We start from the raw sequence: 18,895 nt of genomic DNA, 5'->3' as shown, positions 1-18,895 counted from the left end.
CAAGCCACAAATGTAGACCACATCCATTTTGAATTTTTATTTTACTTAAATATGTTTGGATTTTGAAATACAAGGTACATGAATGAGAATAATTGACATCTAAACACTGCGTGACCACAGTGTATTAGTTTGAGGCACACCTACATGTAAAAAAATCTTACCTGAAAATTATCTTACAAAATATACTCATCTAGAGGAAGATTAACCTCAAAATTTGATCCAACAAAATTTGATCATTCCTCTGGCTCGCACCTTTGCTCAGGTCCAAGGTTTTTGAGGACCTAGCAATGCCTATCGTTTCAAAGTCTGTGTTTTAAATATCCAGCGCTTGTGGCTGCTGCTAAAAGCCGCACATGGCTACAGAAGTCACTGGCTAGCTAGTGGCTTCAGCAACTTTTCATAGGCTTACATGTATGGGGTACTCGAAGCCTCAGCAGGCAAGTCATTAACACAGCCTTAGTTGCCCTTCATCCTGGTCATGTTTCATTCAATGCAACATAAACCAAGATGTAAATAAGACCCCAACTGGATGCATTGAAATTATATTCCGTAGATTCCGTGACCACCTGCCCAGCACTGGACATAAGCAGCCATCAATTTAGTTATACCTATACACCTGTTCCCTACCCCTTGTGTTGTCTGCTAAGTTCAACATTAAACACATTTTCATCACTGTCATATTCTGTTGCAGTTAGGAGCTCTGGAGTTCTAATCCTGTGCACATGTTATATTACAAACCTGAAGTTCACATGTAGCTGAAATAATTCCAGCCTATTAATGCCCTAAGCCTAACCAAGAGCTTTTCGTCATATATGTATGTGCTAAACAACCTTTAAAAACTCTGAAATCTACCCCCATCTTTCTATAAACTTTCCTAAGTTTAAAAAGCCAAACCCTCACCCATGAATCAATCCATCATCATTCAATAAAAATTACAACTACAAGGAGCTAGGGCTAAAGGACCAATAAATTCCATAATTTGCTGCAGCACCAATTCAAAAATTCACCAAGCTTTACACAAATAAGAAACTTTAAATAGTACTTCTTTTTTCTCTTTGTACGACAAGCAGTAAAATTTTTGCAGGACAAAGATTTTGAGTGGTAAGCTGGAATAACTGCACTGTGTGACACCGCTGTTTGTTCAAGAAATAACATACAGTGTACATGTAATATGAGTGAAAAAGCCTGATACAATTACAAATACATGTACTTTCTTGAACTTAATGATTTTCAATTAAGCTACTACTGGTTTGCACATGTTCTCTTAAGCTGTGCAAAAACTTCTGGTATACTGTTAGTTATAAGCAAATGAACACTGTCAAAAGATTGAAACCCACATGATTACGAATTAGCAGGCTCTTCACTGCTCTCATGAGAAAACCTTCAGTTATCCAAACACCATCCGTTGTTTGAATTGGGGCGTCCAATCCAAAGAACTCTAACAACACATTCTTGATTCACAGGAATCAGAGGTCTAGCGATAAGCTGTTCCAAAAGGCACTGTGCCAAGTTCTTCAAAACAGCATGTCTGGAAGATCTAAGCTCTTAGCCATTTCCCATGTTCTCTGCTTACCCCACGGAGGTTTCAAACGTAATATACAAATGCTACATCTGACCAGATTTGAAAAATTCTATAAAAATACGCTGGAAGTTAGAATGATTATTTGGACATACAACAGACTTATTTCAGAAACACTAAAAGTACAAAGGAAAACAAACAGTGTGGCGAACCTCATGGTGAAAGAAATCAGATATCAATCCACACGTTCCTTGAAATTAAAAAATGCAGATCATTTGTCATGATATGCACAATTAAAGGCAACTTGTACAGTAACTGAGAAATATATGGTGAACATGGGGTTAAAAATGTGACAAACTGCAGGTTTCCACAGGGAGAGCTCTGTCCGGAAGACATCACACTGTGTTTACCTATGTGCTTTCCCACCGTGCGGAGAGGACCGTAGGCCCCAGGCACAGGTAAATATTAAAGTGTGCTTCAACTGCAGAGAAAGGACTTCACCCAGTCTATCACTTGGTAAAGTGCTAAGCCATATTTACATGCTGAGGCACATCACTAGATGACATATATTTTGAGATCTTAGATATATTGTAATTGAATACTTTCACACAGCTATTGTTATCTTCTAATCAGCTACTCTTTGGAAATGTTTCCCTGTTAATAAATTAGGCACAAATTCTGTAATTGTTTTTTTTTTTTTGAGATTAGGAATCGTAGATTTCGTCATTTCTCACGCATGTTGAAATGTAAAACTTCAGCACTGACACTTCAGCAAAATGACCAGTTTTCTTCATTTATGTGTCCCTGTGAGCAATGTTTCATCTACCTCCAGTGACTCGGTAATTCTGACATTCAAATCCTGAATTCTGTTTGTGAAAAAAGAAACAGTTTCAGCATTTGCGGTTCATGTAGTTGGAGATGAACGCCAACCTTTCTGTCACAAAATCTTGTCATCAGAAACTTTGCTGAAGGCATGCAGGCGGCCAAAGTGTGGCAACTGCAGAATGTCAAGGGACATTGACTTTGTCCCTAACCAACCACCCCAAGTCCTTCACACCTGCTTACAAAGAACTCTCCTAGGGCTGTGCCAAATTTGGCCAATGATCTGACACAAAATGTTCAAATAGTTAGTTTTGAGATTGAATTCCGAGGCAAGACGCACTGAAATAAAAATCAGAAGGCAGTTTTTAATCCGGTAACAAAACTTTGCTCTAAAATCTTCTTTCAAAGGTGTTGTGAAAACTTTCAAGGCATCAGCTGATCATGTCAAATAATAAGGCCGACAATTACCGTGGCTCCTACTTACCAATCAGCCCAATTTTTACAGTTCTAACATTTACACTGACAACTTAAAACCATAACAATGAATTCTGTCTTCATAACAAGCCTTTTATGTCTTTAATCTAAACACTTTTTGTGTCTAAAATTCACTTGAATGTTTACTGTTTGACTGTTTATATTTATTTTCATATTTACAATTTTTCCTACCAGAAGCAATGTTGTCATTTTCCCTGATGTCATCATCAAGTTTCCATCCTAAATTCTACGTGCGTAGAAATCTGGTGTAACAGAATATTCGATTGAATGGAAGGTCGAATATTGAAATACTGAATTATTCGAACCTCACAGCCCTAGACTCTTGATGGATCCTTGCCTATACGCAATCCGGGTTGTGTAACATGTACTCAACTATACCTGGACCTTGTTGGAGCGAAATTGTTCCAATGGTTTGCAGCACAAAGTTTTGGGCTGATACAAAAAGGTTACAAGCAACACAGGAGTTAGGGTTTTCATAAAGATATTTAAAACAAGTATAAATTCGGTGTGAGACTCGGAGTGCCAATGATCGTGAGCATGCTGGTCTTGATTGCTGTATCACTGTGTCGGGGGCGGGGACAGCGGCGTGTGGCTGGCGGGCATGGCGCTGGGCTGGATCCCACGCTTCTTCATGTAGGCGACGATCTGGTCCGGCACCTCTGCCAAGACGTCTTTGGCCAGTCGGGCCTGGCTGAGATGCTGGTTGCCGCTGCCGACCCCTCCGATGTATTCACGGAACGGAACAAACTGGAAGACGGAAAGAGGGGGAAAGCTCATGAGAAATGAGTAGGTAACCATGGGTCCATGCCATCATCGGAACCAGACTTGAAGAATGATGTGGATTGTTGTCTTTATGGCTACAGCTGACGACAGTGAAATCCTCAATGACAAAGATCAAAGTCGTAGCCATACAAAATGCCCAATTCCAACACAGCCTAGGTTACAACTTGTCATTCACGGAATTGCATCTTTCACAAGATTCAATTACCTCTGCTTTCCTCCACAAAATGTAGACACTTTTCATAACTACTTCTCCGAAATGCTCGAACCCATGCTTTGTAGGACCAACACTTTGAATTGGAAAGCGTGCAGTGCACACACCAGTATGCATTTGCGAACAATGCTGGTGGTCATGCAGTTTTGGGGTTGCTTTCGGTACAACAATTTGGTTGCTGTAGGTATAGTACTTTGGTTGCTATAGGTATAGTATTTTGGTTGCTACGGGTATAGTACTTTGGTTGCTATAGGTATATTACTTTGGTTGCAACAGGTATAGTACTTTGGTTGCTATGGGTAAAGTACTTTGGTTGCTACAGGTATAGTACTTTGAGTACTATAGGTATATTACTTTGGTTGCAACAGGTATAGTACTTTGGTTGCTATGGGTACAGTACTTTGGTTGCTATGGGTATAGTACTTTGGTTGCTATAGGTATAGTACTTTGGTTGCTACGGGTATAGTACTTTGGTTGCTATAGGTATATTACTTTGGTTGCAACAGGTATAGTACTTTGGTTGCTATGGGTACAGTACTTTGGTTGCTATGGGTAAAGTACTTCGGTTGCTACAGGTATAGTACTTTGGTTACTATAGGCATATTACTTTGGTTGCAACGGGTATAGTACTTTGGTTGCTATGGGTACAGAACTTTGGTTGCTATGGGTAAAGTACTTCGGTTGCTACAGGTATAGTACTTTGGTTGCTATGGGTATTGTTCCTTTGGCCACACACAGCGAGACGACAAAAATAGTGAATACCATGAGATTAGCTCTCGACCAATCAAGATAGTTTAGAGAATCAGTGGGTGAGGTGTTATAAGGCCAAGTAGATGCATAGGTACCTGCACTATGTCCCTCTCTGCCACTCTACCTCTGTAAGACAGGGCCTGCTTGTCGGCATCCAGCTCCTCCATGGCTACAAATGGAATAAGAAATGTCCAAACACAACGTTCCTTGTTGGCATCATTTCCGCATTAGATTATTCAACACAAATGCGGTAGGAAGTGAACGGTCCACCAGTCAAACACAGGTACAACCGGGAAAAAACACATTGCTCGGCCAGGAGCTAGAAATTCAGTGGATAATAGAAAATCGTTAACCACTTTGCGCCAAACGACACTTAACAAAAAAATGATTCCAGTGTCGTAACACATTCTGGCAAGTCGCGCATGCAGAACTGCAGGACGCCTGTACTCATCATCCCTTAGCTTGAGTGATTCTCATTGAGTCTGTGTTACACACAGAGGTTCGGACTTGTCCTCTGAACCATGCGTGTGGAGCCCTACAGCTGCCGTTGACAACGGTCTGGTAATATTGCAAATTTCACTCCACAATGTCGCCTTGGAGTTTCAACACAAGCAACAAAATGGGTAAGAAATGTTGCTCAAATCTCAAACAAGTGACCTCCAAGGGTGGGTATTTGCCAAGTCCAAGTTTATAAAGGACAATGGTTGTGGGTATCTTGTCTTTTTAAAAATTAGTATGTCTGATTGAAAATAATACCATGCACGGGACAAGTTCATTGTAGAATTATACCATTTCCGAGCCTCGTCTGTATTTTTGTATAAAAACACACTCACAGGCTCAACTTGGCCCCCAGGCTTACCTCAACAAAAGAATGAACATCTAACCGCTTTCCAACTGCCTTCTAGTGAAAAGCCAATCTTAGTTTGTTATTCCTACATGTGATTCCAGAAAGCCACTAAATTTTCTACATGTATGGGGAGCTGTTTCTACACTGAAATCAAACCAAAATTGGACTCACCATCAAATTCCGCTGGCCCCACCCCGATGATAATGATTGACATTGGGAGGAAACTGGCCTGTGGGCAGGAAATATATAATGTGCACTGTATCTCAACCAGGGTATTTCTCAACTGGAAGTATTGCAAAACAGCTCGGTTGCTGGACTCACAGCTCGGTTGCTGGACTCACAGCTCGGTTGCTGGACTCACAGCTCGGTTGCAGGACTCACAGCTTGGTTGCTGGACTGCCTGAGGTGGTAGCTTGCCTTATTTCTGAGCTAAAACTGATTGCTGGGAGAATTTTTTACGCATTTGTGAAACATTCCAGTGTGTGGCTGATGAGGCTGGATATCTATCATGATCATGAGAGATTATGGTTGTGGCTGCAGTTGCTTCCCACTGAGTTGTGTGTAATCGCAAGTAGCAGCCGGGTACTTTAGAAACAGTCTACATGTAACCAATCTGGTTAGCTTGTCGCTCATTTCATGGCTGTGCATGTACAGTAGATTGAAGCTCTGCGTATATGCTGGTTCCCCATCTCTCCAATGGAATGTGTGGAGGGAGCCACTCCCATCACTCAAAAAAATCTTTGCAAGTTGACTGTGAAGTGGAAACATGGAGCACAGCGACTTCACTCCCAACCCTCTGTAAGCTTATCCAGAATCCAGAGATCAATGGTCAGCAACCATAACGATAGGCGATCGGATTCCACAAATTGAGCCTGAAGGCCATATTTTTGGGTAATTCTGTATTAGTTTAAATATGGGGGAGCAAACCCAGTTCTTTGATTTCATGACCATCCTTTTCAGCATCCTGGCAAAAAGGGACAATGTATTGGTGGTGAAAAATGTTGGCAGTTCCCATTCAGTGACATGGTGCAAGATTCCTTTCCAGGCCTTGCTCTGGGTGACTTGTGACCCATTTCGTTGGGTTGCACTTGAATAAGTGATCTGCTCTCTTTCAAACTGGTTCTCAAGGACCCATCCTTGCTAAGCAATAATTTCCACTTTAGCAGTAAATGGGTTGGCCTTGCTTATGCTTACCCGTATGATGGCCTCCTTGGTCATCTCCATGTCGGAGATGACTCCATCAGTGATCATAAGCAGGATGAAGTAGTTAGAGCCGTCCATGTAGGCCTGCGCAAACCTGTGTGGTCAGAAAAAAATTACCAGTAAGCCAACTAACACAATTTCCATATTAATGAACACAACAGTGATGTCATCTTTAGCCTCCAATACATGTTACAGGTGCTAGAAGCACTCAACATGTTCGCAGTTTTGTTTCTTTTTGCTTTGTTAATTAATTCTAAATTTCTTGGTTTTTTTAATCCAGTAATTGAAAGACAGCCACTGATGAATTTGTTAATCAATGATCACTCGCTCTTCACCAGAAATAAAATCTAGGTCCTATGATTTGCAGAGAAAATCCCTAAACGGTCAAAAACCCACAAGGAAACTACGTTGCAGCAAAATCCAAATGTCCAAAAAAAGAGACTTCCCCCCAAAAGAGAAAAACTTCAGACAAATACTTCAGGAGTTCCATTATTTTGGTGCGATTGGCACAGCTACATGTACATGCATTTGCACAGTTGTTTTGGTATGAATTTGACGGTGGGTGGTTTTCCTGACACTCAGCTTTGTCTCCATCTCAGGCTACACCTGATTGTTCACCTCTTGACTTTGACGTTGTCATCAGCTCCATAATAAGTCACATGGTACGATCAGAACATCAAATTGAAGCATTTCTATCTAATATGAACACTGCAAGCCAACATTTGGAATCAGTTTCAAAGACAAAGCCTGAGATGGATACTAAGCCGAGTACTGGAAGACCGACTTATTCTGTGCTGATTTGAGGAAGTTGTATGGGTGCGGCTGTCTCTTAATGTTATGGCTGTGGCTAGAATTAACATGTATGCCTATGGGTGCCAACAGCTTGTATCCACAGCCATCCGCTCGGACATGGCCTCACACTCACTTGGCCACGTGGCTGATGATTGGGGCAAAGTTGGTGGGTCCGTAGAGCTGCACTGTCCTGATGCACTGCTGGTAGGCCTGCATGATGCCTGGTATGCCCATGCAAAACGGGCTCTGGGCGTTGAAATTCTGTAAAAAAAAAAAACAACCCCCGGAAATCTGACAACACAGTGCCAAGTATAAGAGCAGGGACATGTCGCTTCGGTGATCACAACAGAATGGGTTGTGTTTATACAACTTGACAACTTTATCGTTGGAAACCAATGTCATCACACAATCAAACATATGTCATCTGAACATTTCTCAACCAATGGGATTTCCAAATCTAATGGGTCACTGGCCTAATGGCCGGTGAGCAATGACTGTGAGTAGATGGTTTGCTTTAATATGAAGCATTATTTTCTTCCATCCATGATCGCGGATGTCAAGCCATGTCCAAAATGGGCACTGTTGGCTATGGGTATGACTCGCCACCAATGGTGACCTAAATGTAATGGAAAAACCCAAATCTGTAGCCATGAAAACTACAGGATTTGGGCACAGCACAATTTCAAGGGTCTAAAGTGTGTTCCCCTCCCAAAAAAAAAAGTCCCACCAGAAAACACTGTCCATTAATGTCAACTTACAGTTTTGATACAAAGTTTTTAAACAGGAAACTCTCAGCTTGACCAAGTTTTTCATTTCATGTTTTTCATGGTTGCTTTTGGTGATCCAGAGATATGCCTCGGCAAACATCAGCACTCAAAACTGCATTTGCGCCTCGGTTCAAAAAAAGGGTTACTCCCCGAGATGTTTCAGTGCATAGTTCTGTCAGCATCTCCTTTGAAATTGAACTGTAAAGCTGAAATGCACACTTTGTTACTTCCATTTACACAGGTCTAATGGTCAGACTGCAAAGTGGCACAAACTCAGCTTTGGTTGTGTTTGATGTGGCACATCTCTGGATTGCCATAAGCAACTACCATGAAGCACAAATGCATTGAGCAAAGAGCGCCCTCTGTCAAACTGAAAATGCAAGTTACAAATGCTGCCAGTTGACAACGTTTTTCAGGGCACGCAATGTACACGCAGATGAGTACTAAGAAGAGAAAAACCGGCATTAAATGGCACGTACCACCGGAAACTCATGCGACACTTTGCCCTCCGGTGGGATCCTGGCTCCAAACCCAAGCACCGGGAAGAGCTTGTCGCTGTCGTAGTCTTGGATGACCTCACCCACCGACGAGATGGCCATCTCGTAATGGTTAGGCTGGTAGGGATTGATGTAATGAAGGGAGTTGCTGTGTGATGGGTTGCCTTGGCGAGGAGGAAAAAAATTCAACCATGTCAAGTACAACAAGCAGGCAACTATATTTGCATCATATCTGAGGTAGTGAGCACATAAAGAAACAAACAATAACACCATGCAAACAACAGTTACCCCCTTCGCTCCGGGAGACGGCAAGAGCCGCGGCTTTATGTGAGGATTAGTGCATACCAACCATACAGTCTATTCACCATGCAGCTGCTGGTTCAATGGGGCCTGCTGATGGACAAAGCCCTCCATTCAGGGCATACCACAGCCCAAAAGAATCCCGCTGCGAAGGGGTTCATTAATTTCAGCCAGTTTAAGGCCGGTGATGTTTATACCATTTGAGGCAGTGAAGTCTACGGCTACGGTGAAGTTGATCTGCATGCCTCCTTTGATGTAATCCAGGAAGCTGGGTTGTTCCTCGACCACACAGTTGGTCAGCTCGATGGTGCCCGAGTTCTTGTATCCCTTCTTCTTGGCTTTCTTTTTCGGGTTTATCAACTGAAATTATAACACAAAGTTTCAGAACGGACCGTATTTGTCGGTGCATTTCACACAAACCACTGAGTTTTGGACCGGCGATCACCAACGAGACATCACTCTTCTTTCATTGGGACAAGATTGTGAAATGTCTCAAGCTGGTCTGGGCAGTAACATTGTGGAAGCCTGAATGCTAAGGTGGGCTTGACATGATTTTACCGCTTTCTTTTCACAGAGGCTTTCCATTCTAGTCAAAAATCTCAAACTGTGTAACAGACAAACAACACATGTTCTCTACTTGAAATCTGACTTGGGAAAGCAAGCCTCAAGAATATGGATAAGTTTGGAAGAGATAACTGAGAAACTTTGGCGGTTTAGAAGGAGGGATATGAACACAATATTGCAATATTCTGAACACCAGATAAGTAGTTTGAGCAACAACACCCTTGAAGAAAGTTAGCCTACTTCTCCGACTGCCAAAATGCCCCACGCAGCATTTTCTCCCTGAAAAGCACTCAGTTTGACACACAACCTACTACTGCTATTCCTAACCAAAGAGAGTCAGTATTACCTCAAATGTCTGTTTTCCCGTGGAAAGCTGCTTCATGTTTGTAGTGAATATACCAATCAGATCATGGCTACTGGAACAAAGAAGGCCAAGATAAGTAAAAGTCTACACAGCTGCCTGCTGTCCAAGAGACATCTCCATGTAGATTCCATGCATGCAAGTAACAAGCACTCTGATTGGTTTTTGCCAACTCTCATTTCTATGTATCTACCAATCAAAGGGAAGCATAAAGCACCAATACCAAGAGCTTCTGCTGATTGGCTATATGTAAATGGCAATTTTCCCCGAATACCTGCATGTGCATCAGCACAGAGCAGGATACACCAATAATAAATCACAAAATGGTAAACAAGAAACAGTTGCATATTCAAAGAAGGAACATGAATGAAAATCTACATGAAGGCATTCAATGTGTACAAACAAGATGGACAGGCAAGCAAAGGAAAATACCACCAACTACATGCACGACGTGTAGCAAACGAAAACATGATACCTGAATACCAAAGACTACATAAATGCCTTGCACTGTGTCAAGTCACTGCATTAACCCTAACAGTCCTCAAAGCTTCCAACCTGTTGAAGGACTGCGTATTAATTGTTAGGGTTAGAGTTGACCTGAAGCTGGATTTTCCAGGCAGCCAGCTGCATCTTTTGTTTGGCATGTTTATGACCACAGACACAATGGGTTCATCACACCCGCAAAGGTCTTGGCTACGGCTTGCAGTAATGCATGCATGTACGGTATAAGAAGTAGCCGTAGCCACTGGCCAATTGGCTGCCATACTGGTACATGCATTGGAAGCCATAGCCAAGACTTTCTAATGAAACATTAAGAAAACTTGTCAGTTATTCCGTGTACATGCACAAGGAACACAAAACTTTGGGTGTTGTCATTTTATTTAACATGAGCATTTCAAATAAAACTGGCAGATCTCGTATAAGGCCAACGTCACAGGCAAAACAAAGCCGTTGGAAGATTGCCAGCACGCTTACCCTCCGTCACTGTCCCAGTCAAAGCATTCCACTTTGATGGTCCGATCCTGGTCGCCGTTGCACAGCGCCCTCACAAGAATCGGGAATGGCCGCCATGATGGATTCAGAGTGTTCTTAATCACTTCCGTTTTGTGGCATATTGTGTACCTTTCATTAAAAAATTAGTCAGTCTAAATATATAAATATGTCACAATTTATTTACGATGCCTGACACAGTTTCGTTTTTTTGCCCTCCTACTGTGAAAACTCATGTTGCTAAGCATGCTGGAACTTGGAAGCATAGATATTAAGAATGATCCAGAGAGAAACGTCCAACTTACGAATTGTCTTCATTGCAGCGATAAAAGACCATGAAGGGGTCGGACTTGCCCAGGAAGTCTTTCTTGTCCAGCTTGTGCCCACAAAAGCTGAATGTTGCTCGCGTCTGTGCAAACATAAAGTGATGTAAACTCCTGTTACCCTTAAAAGTCATTATCATTACACATCTTCGTAACAATCTGCTGAGCACAAGATTTTAAGCTTACAGAGGCTCTGCATATTTTGCGTAGACAATTAGCAGTAAATCAAGCAAGAGGCACGCTAACTTTGGAGGAGCAAATTGATTTCTATGGTAAGCACGACATTTCTGCTATTAATCACTCCGTGAAATTGGGCCCAGAGCTCAGAGGCTTATTTAAGACCAACCTAAACATCCCCTCAAGCCCATGAACCCCTGCCCCCCAAAAACTTGATCTGTCTTACCTTGCAGTCACTGACTTCCTCGGCCATTATGATGATTTTGCCAGCTTTCTTCCCACCCGCACTGAAACACAAGCAACCATTTTAAACGAACAAAATGAACTGGGCCATTGGTTTTCTCCCTTCCACATCATCAGCATACCCGTGGGGGGGGGCAGATCGTTACACACCGTTGCAGGAGTGTAAGTGGCCACACATTCAACCAAAACTAAAAACAGGCCACAAAAAGCTGAAATTTATGAAGTTCTCATAATTTTGTACAAAGCAGATGTGAGCAGAAAGTCAGAGTAAAAGTCGCAATCAAAAAAGCTGAAATCAGCTGAAAAGCTGAATTCTCAAACTCCTGCTTTGACATTTCAAAGACAAGGCACAGATCTGATAAGGGGTGGATGAAGGATTTTTGCCAAAGGGGGAGAGTATGAACTCAAACTTTTAGGGTCACAGCCATAAAATTAAGGAGGTTGGGTAACCAGAAACAAAACTGTTGTTTTTAAGCCTTTGTCTCATTTATTGGGTTGGGTCCCTCTTTTTTCCCCTCCGTTCTTTTCTTCTCTTTTATTTATTCATTTATCTCTTTGGTGAAAAAGGACGGGGCATGCACCGCATGCCCCCCCCCCCCAATCTGCCCCCGATGATATTAACAAATCTTTCTGAAATCTTCCCTACAGTACTTACTTTAATGGTTTCTCCAGACGATTATTAGAGGAACCCAGGATTTCTCCTAAAGTGGTTTCAAGACTCCCTAGGAAATCCTGAATGTAAATTGAAAGTTCAAAAGAAAGTATTAATCAGGGACAACGTCATATGGGAAAATTACAAATTTGAGGAGGAAACCCAAAGTTCAAAACGCAAATAAAATATACTTTTTGCACACTGCCCTTTGCCTGTTTATTACACTACATTTGAAACCCTAGGACCCATACATGTACAAAATCCAAACACAACCGTCATATTGTACATCTACAACCTTATCATGCTGCCAATGTAAGTGTAATTGGCATGTGTCTGCTTTCTATTCGTAGTGTTTCATGCCAGATAGGGCAATATGTCAGAGCAGCGTTTAGATTACTGGCTCAAGGGGGCCCTCGGCTAGAGAGACCGTCACCATTCCACCTTGGGTAACCGTGACAAATGACTGCGGCAAAAATTAGCCAAGCACGTAAGGTAAGATGCTTCCTTGAGAACACCAAGCAATGTACATGTAGCGGTTGCCTAAAGTGAATACTTTCCATACCAGTAAACTTGTCAGTGACTACGTGGTGGAATGAAGATCCATAATGCTTTTATTATATCAAGTGGCACAAACATGGTCATCAGTTTGCAAAAGAGACGGCACTTCCCACAAGAGTATTTTCCAATATGTATGTGGTATGTGTACATACATGTATGTGTGCAGTGTGCACCCAAGCATTCAATTTGAAGATCGAGGCAACTCTTCAACAGCAACAATCCTTCCTTAAGGCTGTGCCAAAATCCAAGTAACTGAATATTCTATTGATTATCAAATATTTGAATATTACTCTTTAAATTTGAATATGCTCTGGTGATGCTCTGTACTGTATGTGACTGCTTCAAAAAAGCAGCCCACGAATGAAAACGTTTCCAATGTCATCATTGTTTTCACAAAAGACACAAATTTCGCTTTGCGGCACAAAACAAAACTTTCAAGAAAACTGCATTTTAAGTTGGTCACTTATCAGAACTTAATCTGTCCAATGCTGAAGGAATTTATCTGCCTAACAATTGGCAACATCTATTCTGTTGCCATTACACGTGATAGCAGCAGAATTGTTGCATTTGTAAATCATTCAAGAATTGAATTTGTCCCTTCAGGAAAATGAAAAAAATCCAATGGGGTAAATTCTGCCCTTCACTGCTTATTAATGGAATCTCCACTGGATCACAAAGTTCGGCCCTTCCTGAAAATGACACATACAGTTTGAATCATCGTTGTTTGGCCAATGGCAACAGATATGGTAAAAATGACTTCACCAGAAGACAACCTGGTCAGTTTCGTTCAAATATAGAAAACCAAAAAACAGTGACGATTAGGGGCCAACTTCAGCAAGGTAGAACCTGGAAAGACTTCTCGTGGTCCTGCTGATTCCTTCTCCCCTCACCCTTCCTTTAAAATGAGCCACTCAGGAGACGCGTCTACTGGAGTGGTACGATGCTCACAGGTGCATTCTAAAACTTAAAGAGTACACATATGCAGCAGTACGTGCATTTTGGCACTCCACAGCACCCTATCAATCAAACAGGCAGGCAACTCATGTTTGTACCTCCTGTCCATAAGTGTGGTGTCATTCACCTTCCAATACACTGGTTGCCTAATGCGGTTGATAGGAGCACGTGCAACACAGTTAAATCATTCCATGATTGAAGCAAAACACCAACCAACAAAAACAAAGACAGAAATCATCGGCTTACGTGAGAGGTGAGTTTCTGTCTGGGGGAGTCCACATCATAACTGAAAAATGAGAATATTCAGAAAAGGCTAATACGAATTGATCACACAACCGATACAAATAAAAATTATATCAGAAGAACTACTAGTAGCTATAGTGAAAGAGGAAATAACTCCAAGTGCTACCAACTACTGGAACACATTACCTGTGCATCTCAAAACAGAAACTGTATAAAAGGAATGGTACATCTACCTACATGTATTATTTTCATTTTCATTTTTAGAAATGTCTCTTTGTATATGAATTATAAGGAATCAAGACAGTATTGGAATGACTAATATCCACTTCTGCATGAATTGCCCATTGAGGATAATGATCGCCACATTAAATATATGTACTGTACTTAGACTTTCATGGGTGCATCAAGTTGAACGAGCCATTTGCGAGTTAAATTTAAATAATATCTTGTACACTGAGTTATCTGATTGCACATACATTGTAAACATAACGATTTGAATTCCCCAGACTAAAGACACTGTTACTATACCTTGTGATTCGGGGCAAGCTCTCCCATAGCAACCACCATCCCTGGAATGGACTGGTTCCTTTGTGCCCTTCTTATCCATTGAGAACAGTGTATTGTTGCAAGGCGTCTCTTATGTAACTAAGCAAAAGCTTGCCCCGAATCACGAAGTATAACAATGAAAAATTCAAATTGTTATGTTCATGTGAATTTAAAGAACTCAGTGAAGCAGATTTTTTTCTCAAAAAAGGCTATTTGCATATCAAATAAGTAGCAATTTACAGACAACTGTTTTCTTAATGAGCAACTCACTTTTAAAGTTTCCCTGAGATCCTGTGTTCATAAAACTGTGATAATACCAGGATTACTTGTCAGAGCTAATGCAGTCCAAACAAGAGACAACCAGTGGCTTGAAACAGAGAACTCTCTCTGAGAACTTTGATCATTTACACCATTCACTTGACAATAGTGAGGGGGAGACAGCATGGGGGGTGCACTGCTCAACAACGTGGGAAAGAGGTTGACTCCCCCATCTCATTGGTTTTCTCAGTGCATCACGTGTCAATTGCTGCAGTGTTTTTTACTCACATTTCGAATTTCAGCCTCTGGCATTCTTCAAAGAAGTAAGTCAGGATGAACTTCTTGACAAAGTCTGGATTCAAGGTGTTCTGGATCTGTTCCGTTCTCTCATACTGATGACAGAAAAATCGCAGCACACAGTCTTTTAAATAAATGTGACTACATGTATGTGCAATGTCACTTACATGCACTGCACCACTGGCTAAGCTCAAGTGACAACCATACAGTACTTCAACCACTGGTCAATTTTCCCTTGGAACCTCTGCAAAAATATACATTACGGGCACCGGGGAAAATTTACTAGTGGTTGGCAAGTGATCCTCACTTCAACTTGCCCGGTATTGTAAATGTACATGTAAATCGGCTTGATATTTTCACAACAGCATTGCACTTTGCATCTACCCCCACCCCAAAAAGTTCTGTTTTAATTGAGATGCTATGAGAATTTACTTCTAAAAATTTTAAACTCCGGTTCCAGTCAGTCTGTTTTTTAGCAGGCTTTGATGAGCTTGTTGTGTTGGCAGGGTGTCTGAGCAGTCCGGGCGATTCACAATAGTGCGCCACCAAGAGTTTGCAACAAACTGGCCAATCATAACGCGCGAAATTTGTCGACCATTTTCAAACGCGCATTGAGTCGACAAATTTCGCGCATTGTGATTGGCCAACGCGTTGCAAACTCTTGGTGGCGCACTATTGTGAAACGGCCGTATTACCGATACCGAGAAGCTCAGACTTGAGCTAGTGTAAATTGAATAACTTACACTTGGATGAAAAATCTGAACACTTACATTTATGTAAATGTCACATGGAAATTTATACATTGTCAGTTAGAGCTGCCTACCTCGGCAAATTGTTTGGATCCGAGCTGGGTGGTATACAAGACACACACTATTATAAAGCAAATCAAACGAGACAACCACAATTAACCAATTAGCACACACAGCATTTGTATTACAATGCACGCTACATACATGTACATCTACCGTACTCAGTACAGATCAATGGGCAGGCTGCCTGATTTTGACGATCCCCTTCATTTAGCCATTCAACATTTTCCTTTGCCATGCAGGTCCAAAGTTGTAAAATGAATGAGCAGGGTTAAATAAGCATGCAAATCAGGGTAAAACTGGGCATCCGTCTATGGACAAATTTCACTTTCACATCGGAAACAGAATTTTCACAGGTAAAAAGGTCATGAAGAAAAGGCAGGGAGAGTGTCCACCACGAAACATTTTCTCTGAGGTAATACTGATAGTCTATCAGCATCTTCAGCAAACAAACCAGATACACGAATATCATCATCTTGAACATTTCATACACAATGGCTGCACAGCTTTTGATGTTTGGTGTGACACTACGGGGTAGTAATGGGCACTGTGTAAAAAGTGTGCTCCTGAAAGAGGACATTTGTGTGTGCAGTTACGGAGAAAAAAGGTACTGTTTATGAAGAGGACAGTGAGCATTTAATGGTTACAAAACACTGAAGGTACAAAAAAGGACACAAAAGAATGGGAATTTGAAATAATATGAATAAATAACAATAAATACCCCACATATCTCATGATCTCCCATGCTAGGCTTCTGAATCCCATTCAACAATGCCACTCTAATACACCTTGAGGGGGCTTGCAACCTCTGATGCTAGGCTATTTGAGCCCAACCTGTAGCTGACCCGTTGGATCTTGTTCATAAGCTGAGCATGCATGTGTACTCTTCCTTGGACAAGCATTTTGTGTTAAAGTTCTGGACAAAGTGGGGTTGGAGACATGTAAACAGCTTGCACAGCATCGTGATGGAGCCAGAATTGTCCAAACTCTGGGGTGTGCATACTGTAGACCACGACATTTGCATAAACCAAAAAATAAAGAAAACAAAAATACGAACATGGGTAATTCCAGAAATGACATGTACATGTAGGGGTCCATTTTTTTCCGTGTCCCTGTCACATCTGACATATGTGCTTATTTCCAAGAGCAAAGAATCAATGCAAACTACCTGCCAAACGAATAGTAATAGAATTCAATTCTGGCGATATTTCCATGTCAAATGAAACAGGGACACAAAAATGTCAGACGTTTGGATCCTTAATTTCTGGAATTACCCACATACACGAACATCTCAAACCTTTTCTAACTTCTAAATTCATGGTATGTGTGGGCACTTACTTGGGTCTGACTTGGACATGACATCTCTGTCCCTCAAGTCCCTGTATTAGAAGAAAAAGACAACAAACACAAAACACTCACTGTATTTCATTTTTTTTTGGGGGGGGGACGGGCATTTTAAGCTTTAGGTGCACCGGTACACATATTATGTCAAGTCACGATGTCCAATGTTGAGAGGGAACAAGGGCAGATCCAGAACCAAATTTCAAGGGACTGGGGGATTGGTATTTGGGCAAGGAACCCAAAATTTGTCAATTTTTTCTTCATATAACCTTTTACGGCCCAGCTGTGGAGAAAGGCTGCATTTTCGGTCTTTTTAAACACTTCTGGGAAGAAGGGAATAAAGAAGATATGTACCCCAAATCACCTTCGTCTCACTAAATTAAAAAAAACCAAAATTTGTTCCTTTTGGGGAGGGGGTCAGGAGGTATGACCTCAGTTGAGTCCTCCCCTGGATCCATCAAAAAAAAATTGAAGTACAGTAAACATGTACATGTATGCACCGGTACACATGTACAGGGTACTGTACATGTACAGGGGTAGCCCAGGTTGGAAATTGTCTTCATTACACCACGACTAACGTCCACGTCGCCACGACTGTCAGATTGTAAAAGACAACCACTACAGCCCTATTTGTGGGGCTAGATGCAAGGGAGCCGTCGTGCCGTGAAGTTGCGTTGCCTGGAGGGAAGCTAGAGAGAGGAATGTGTGTCGTAAATGTAAAGGCATGACTAGAATTATAGGCCTAATACGAGTAACATGACTAATATGCCCACCTGCACGACACGGTGATTTCTACTCTTGTCGCGGGCACACTCGCCGTTCCGGGTTGAAACAGCGTCGCAGCCGAATTCACGGCCATCTTCCACCAGAAAGAGATAAACTGATCAAATATCTGGAGCTCAAGCTCTAAAGACTAAACGAGGCAAGCACATGCAGTACAGTAAGAGTAATGAGTAAGACTGGGACAGTCGATGCACCTGTTAGAGGAAAAGCGCGTTCAATATGTACAGTGTACAGTAGTAGTAGTAATAGGTCTAACGTTCTAGGGTATATATGGGCTGGGCCGAGCAAAACAGAGCCTATTTCCAAAACCAAGTGCGCCCTCATTTTGTTCACAGTGGTTTATTTTTTTTAACTCAACTCGTTTAATCCCGGTCACTGATGACGGTAATTTTATATAGGCCGTGTTCAATTAACTTCCTATCGTTTTCGGTGTTTTGAAGGGGCGGGTGACTTTCACGGTTGCTCCCTTCATGCCCACAATAAGTAAGCTTAGGAGCCATCCAATCTATTTTTTATCATTTCCACTAGCGTACAAGGAGTATCGTTTACAGACCCTGCGCTTATACCTAGGGGTGCACGGGTCGCAGCAAGTAAACTTCCATAGACAGCGGTGATAAATCCCCATACTTCACAGAAATACTCAGAACTCGCACAGGTGTTCAGGCTGCACATGAAAACGATGTTCGACATGTCGTCTTTCTTCTTCCTTTCACTTTTTAGTGAGTTGACCAATTAATTTTTGAGAAATTTTCACCCAAAGCCGACCACCCCTAAAGTGAAGGAAATTTCACTGCCTGGAAAAGTAGCCAA

General features: G+C 41.7%; 1 protein-coding gene across 2 annotated transcripts; it reads right to left on the bottom strand.

Annotated features, from left to right (window-relative positions):
* Positions 1 to 11: 11 nt before the first annotated feature.
* Positions 12 to 18,359, bottom strand: LOC110974015 (copine-8-like). 2 transcript variants are annotated; one of them, XM_022225306.2, is made up of 17 exons: positions 18,076 to 18,359; positions 17,300 to 17,340; positions 15,976 to 16,022; positions 15,144 to 15,247; positions 14,055 to 14,094; positions 12,300 to 12,376; positions 11,628 to 11,688; positions 11,207 to 11,310; positions 10,887 to 11,033; positions 9,897 to 9,966; positions 9,184 to 9,346; positions 8,669 to 8,850; positions 7,556 to 7,683; positions 6,622 to 6,724; positions 5,599 to 5,656; positions 4,676 to 4,749; positions 12 to 3,583 (listed from the first exon to the last, which is right to left on the bottom strand). In XM_022225306.2, exons 1-17 carry the CDS (start codon positions 18,159 to 18,161, stop codon positions 3,395 to 3,397), a joined length of 1,674 nt encoding a protein of 557 aa, XP_022080998.2. In that variant the 5' UTR covers positions 18,162 to 18,359; the 3' UTR covers positions 12 to 3,394. The 2 variants fall into 2 exon arrangements, with proteins under 2 accessions (XP_022080998.2, XP_022080999.2); XM_022225307.2 differs by having other exon boundaries at positions 9,897 to 9,963.
* Between the last annotated feature and the right edge of the window lie 536 nt (positions 18,360 to 18,895).

The sequence above is a fragment of the Acanthaster planci genome, linkage group LG04, assembly GCF_054643075.1.
Source record: "Acanthaster planci isolate LZ-2023a linkage group LG04, COTS_SCS, whole genome shotgun sequence".
In the NCBI taxonomy this organism is placed as follows: domain Eukaryota; kingdom Metazoa; phylum Echinodermata; class Asteroidea; order Valvatida; family Acanthasteridae; genus Acanthaster; species Acanthaster planci.
Note: the sequence above shows the minus strand (reverse complement) of the source record. Positions and strands in the feature narration are given on the sequence as shown.

What these genes read in the sequence shown, in the direction of transcription:
- LOC110974015 (XM_022225306.2), bottom strand. Translation starts at nt 18,161, where the DNA reads ATGGCCGTGAATTCGGCTGCGACGCTGTTTCAACCCGGAACGGCGAGT. An exon ending in AGGAAGTCAGTGACTGCAAG is followed by an intron (nt 11,311 to 11,627) that starts GTAAGACAGATC and finishes ATGTTTGCACAG; the next exon opens with ACGCGAGCAACATTCAGCTT. An exon ending in CAGAGAGGGACATAGTGCAG is followed by an intron (nt 3,584 to 4,675) that starts GTACCTATGCAT and finishes TCCGTCTTCCAG; the next exon opens with TTTGTTCCGTTCCGTGAATA.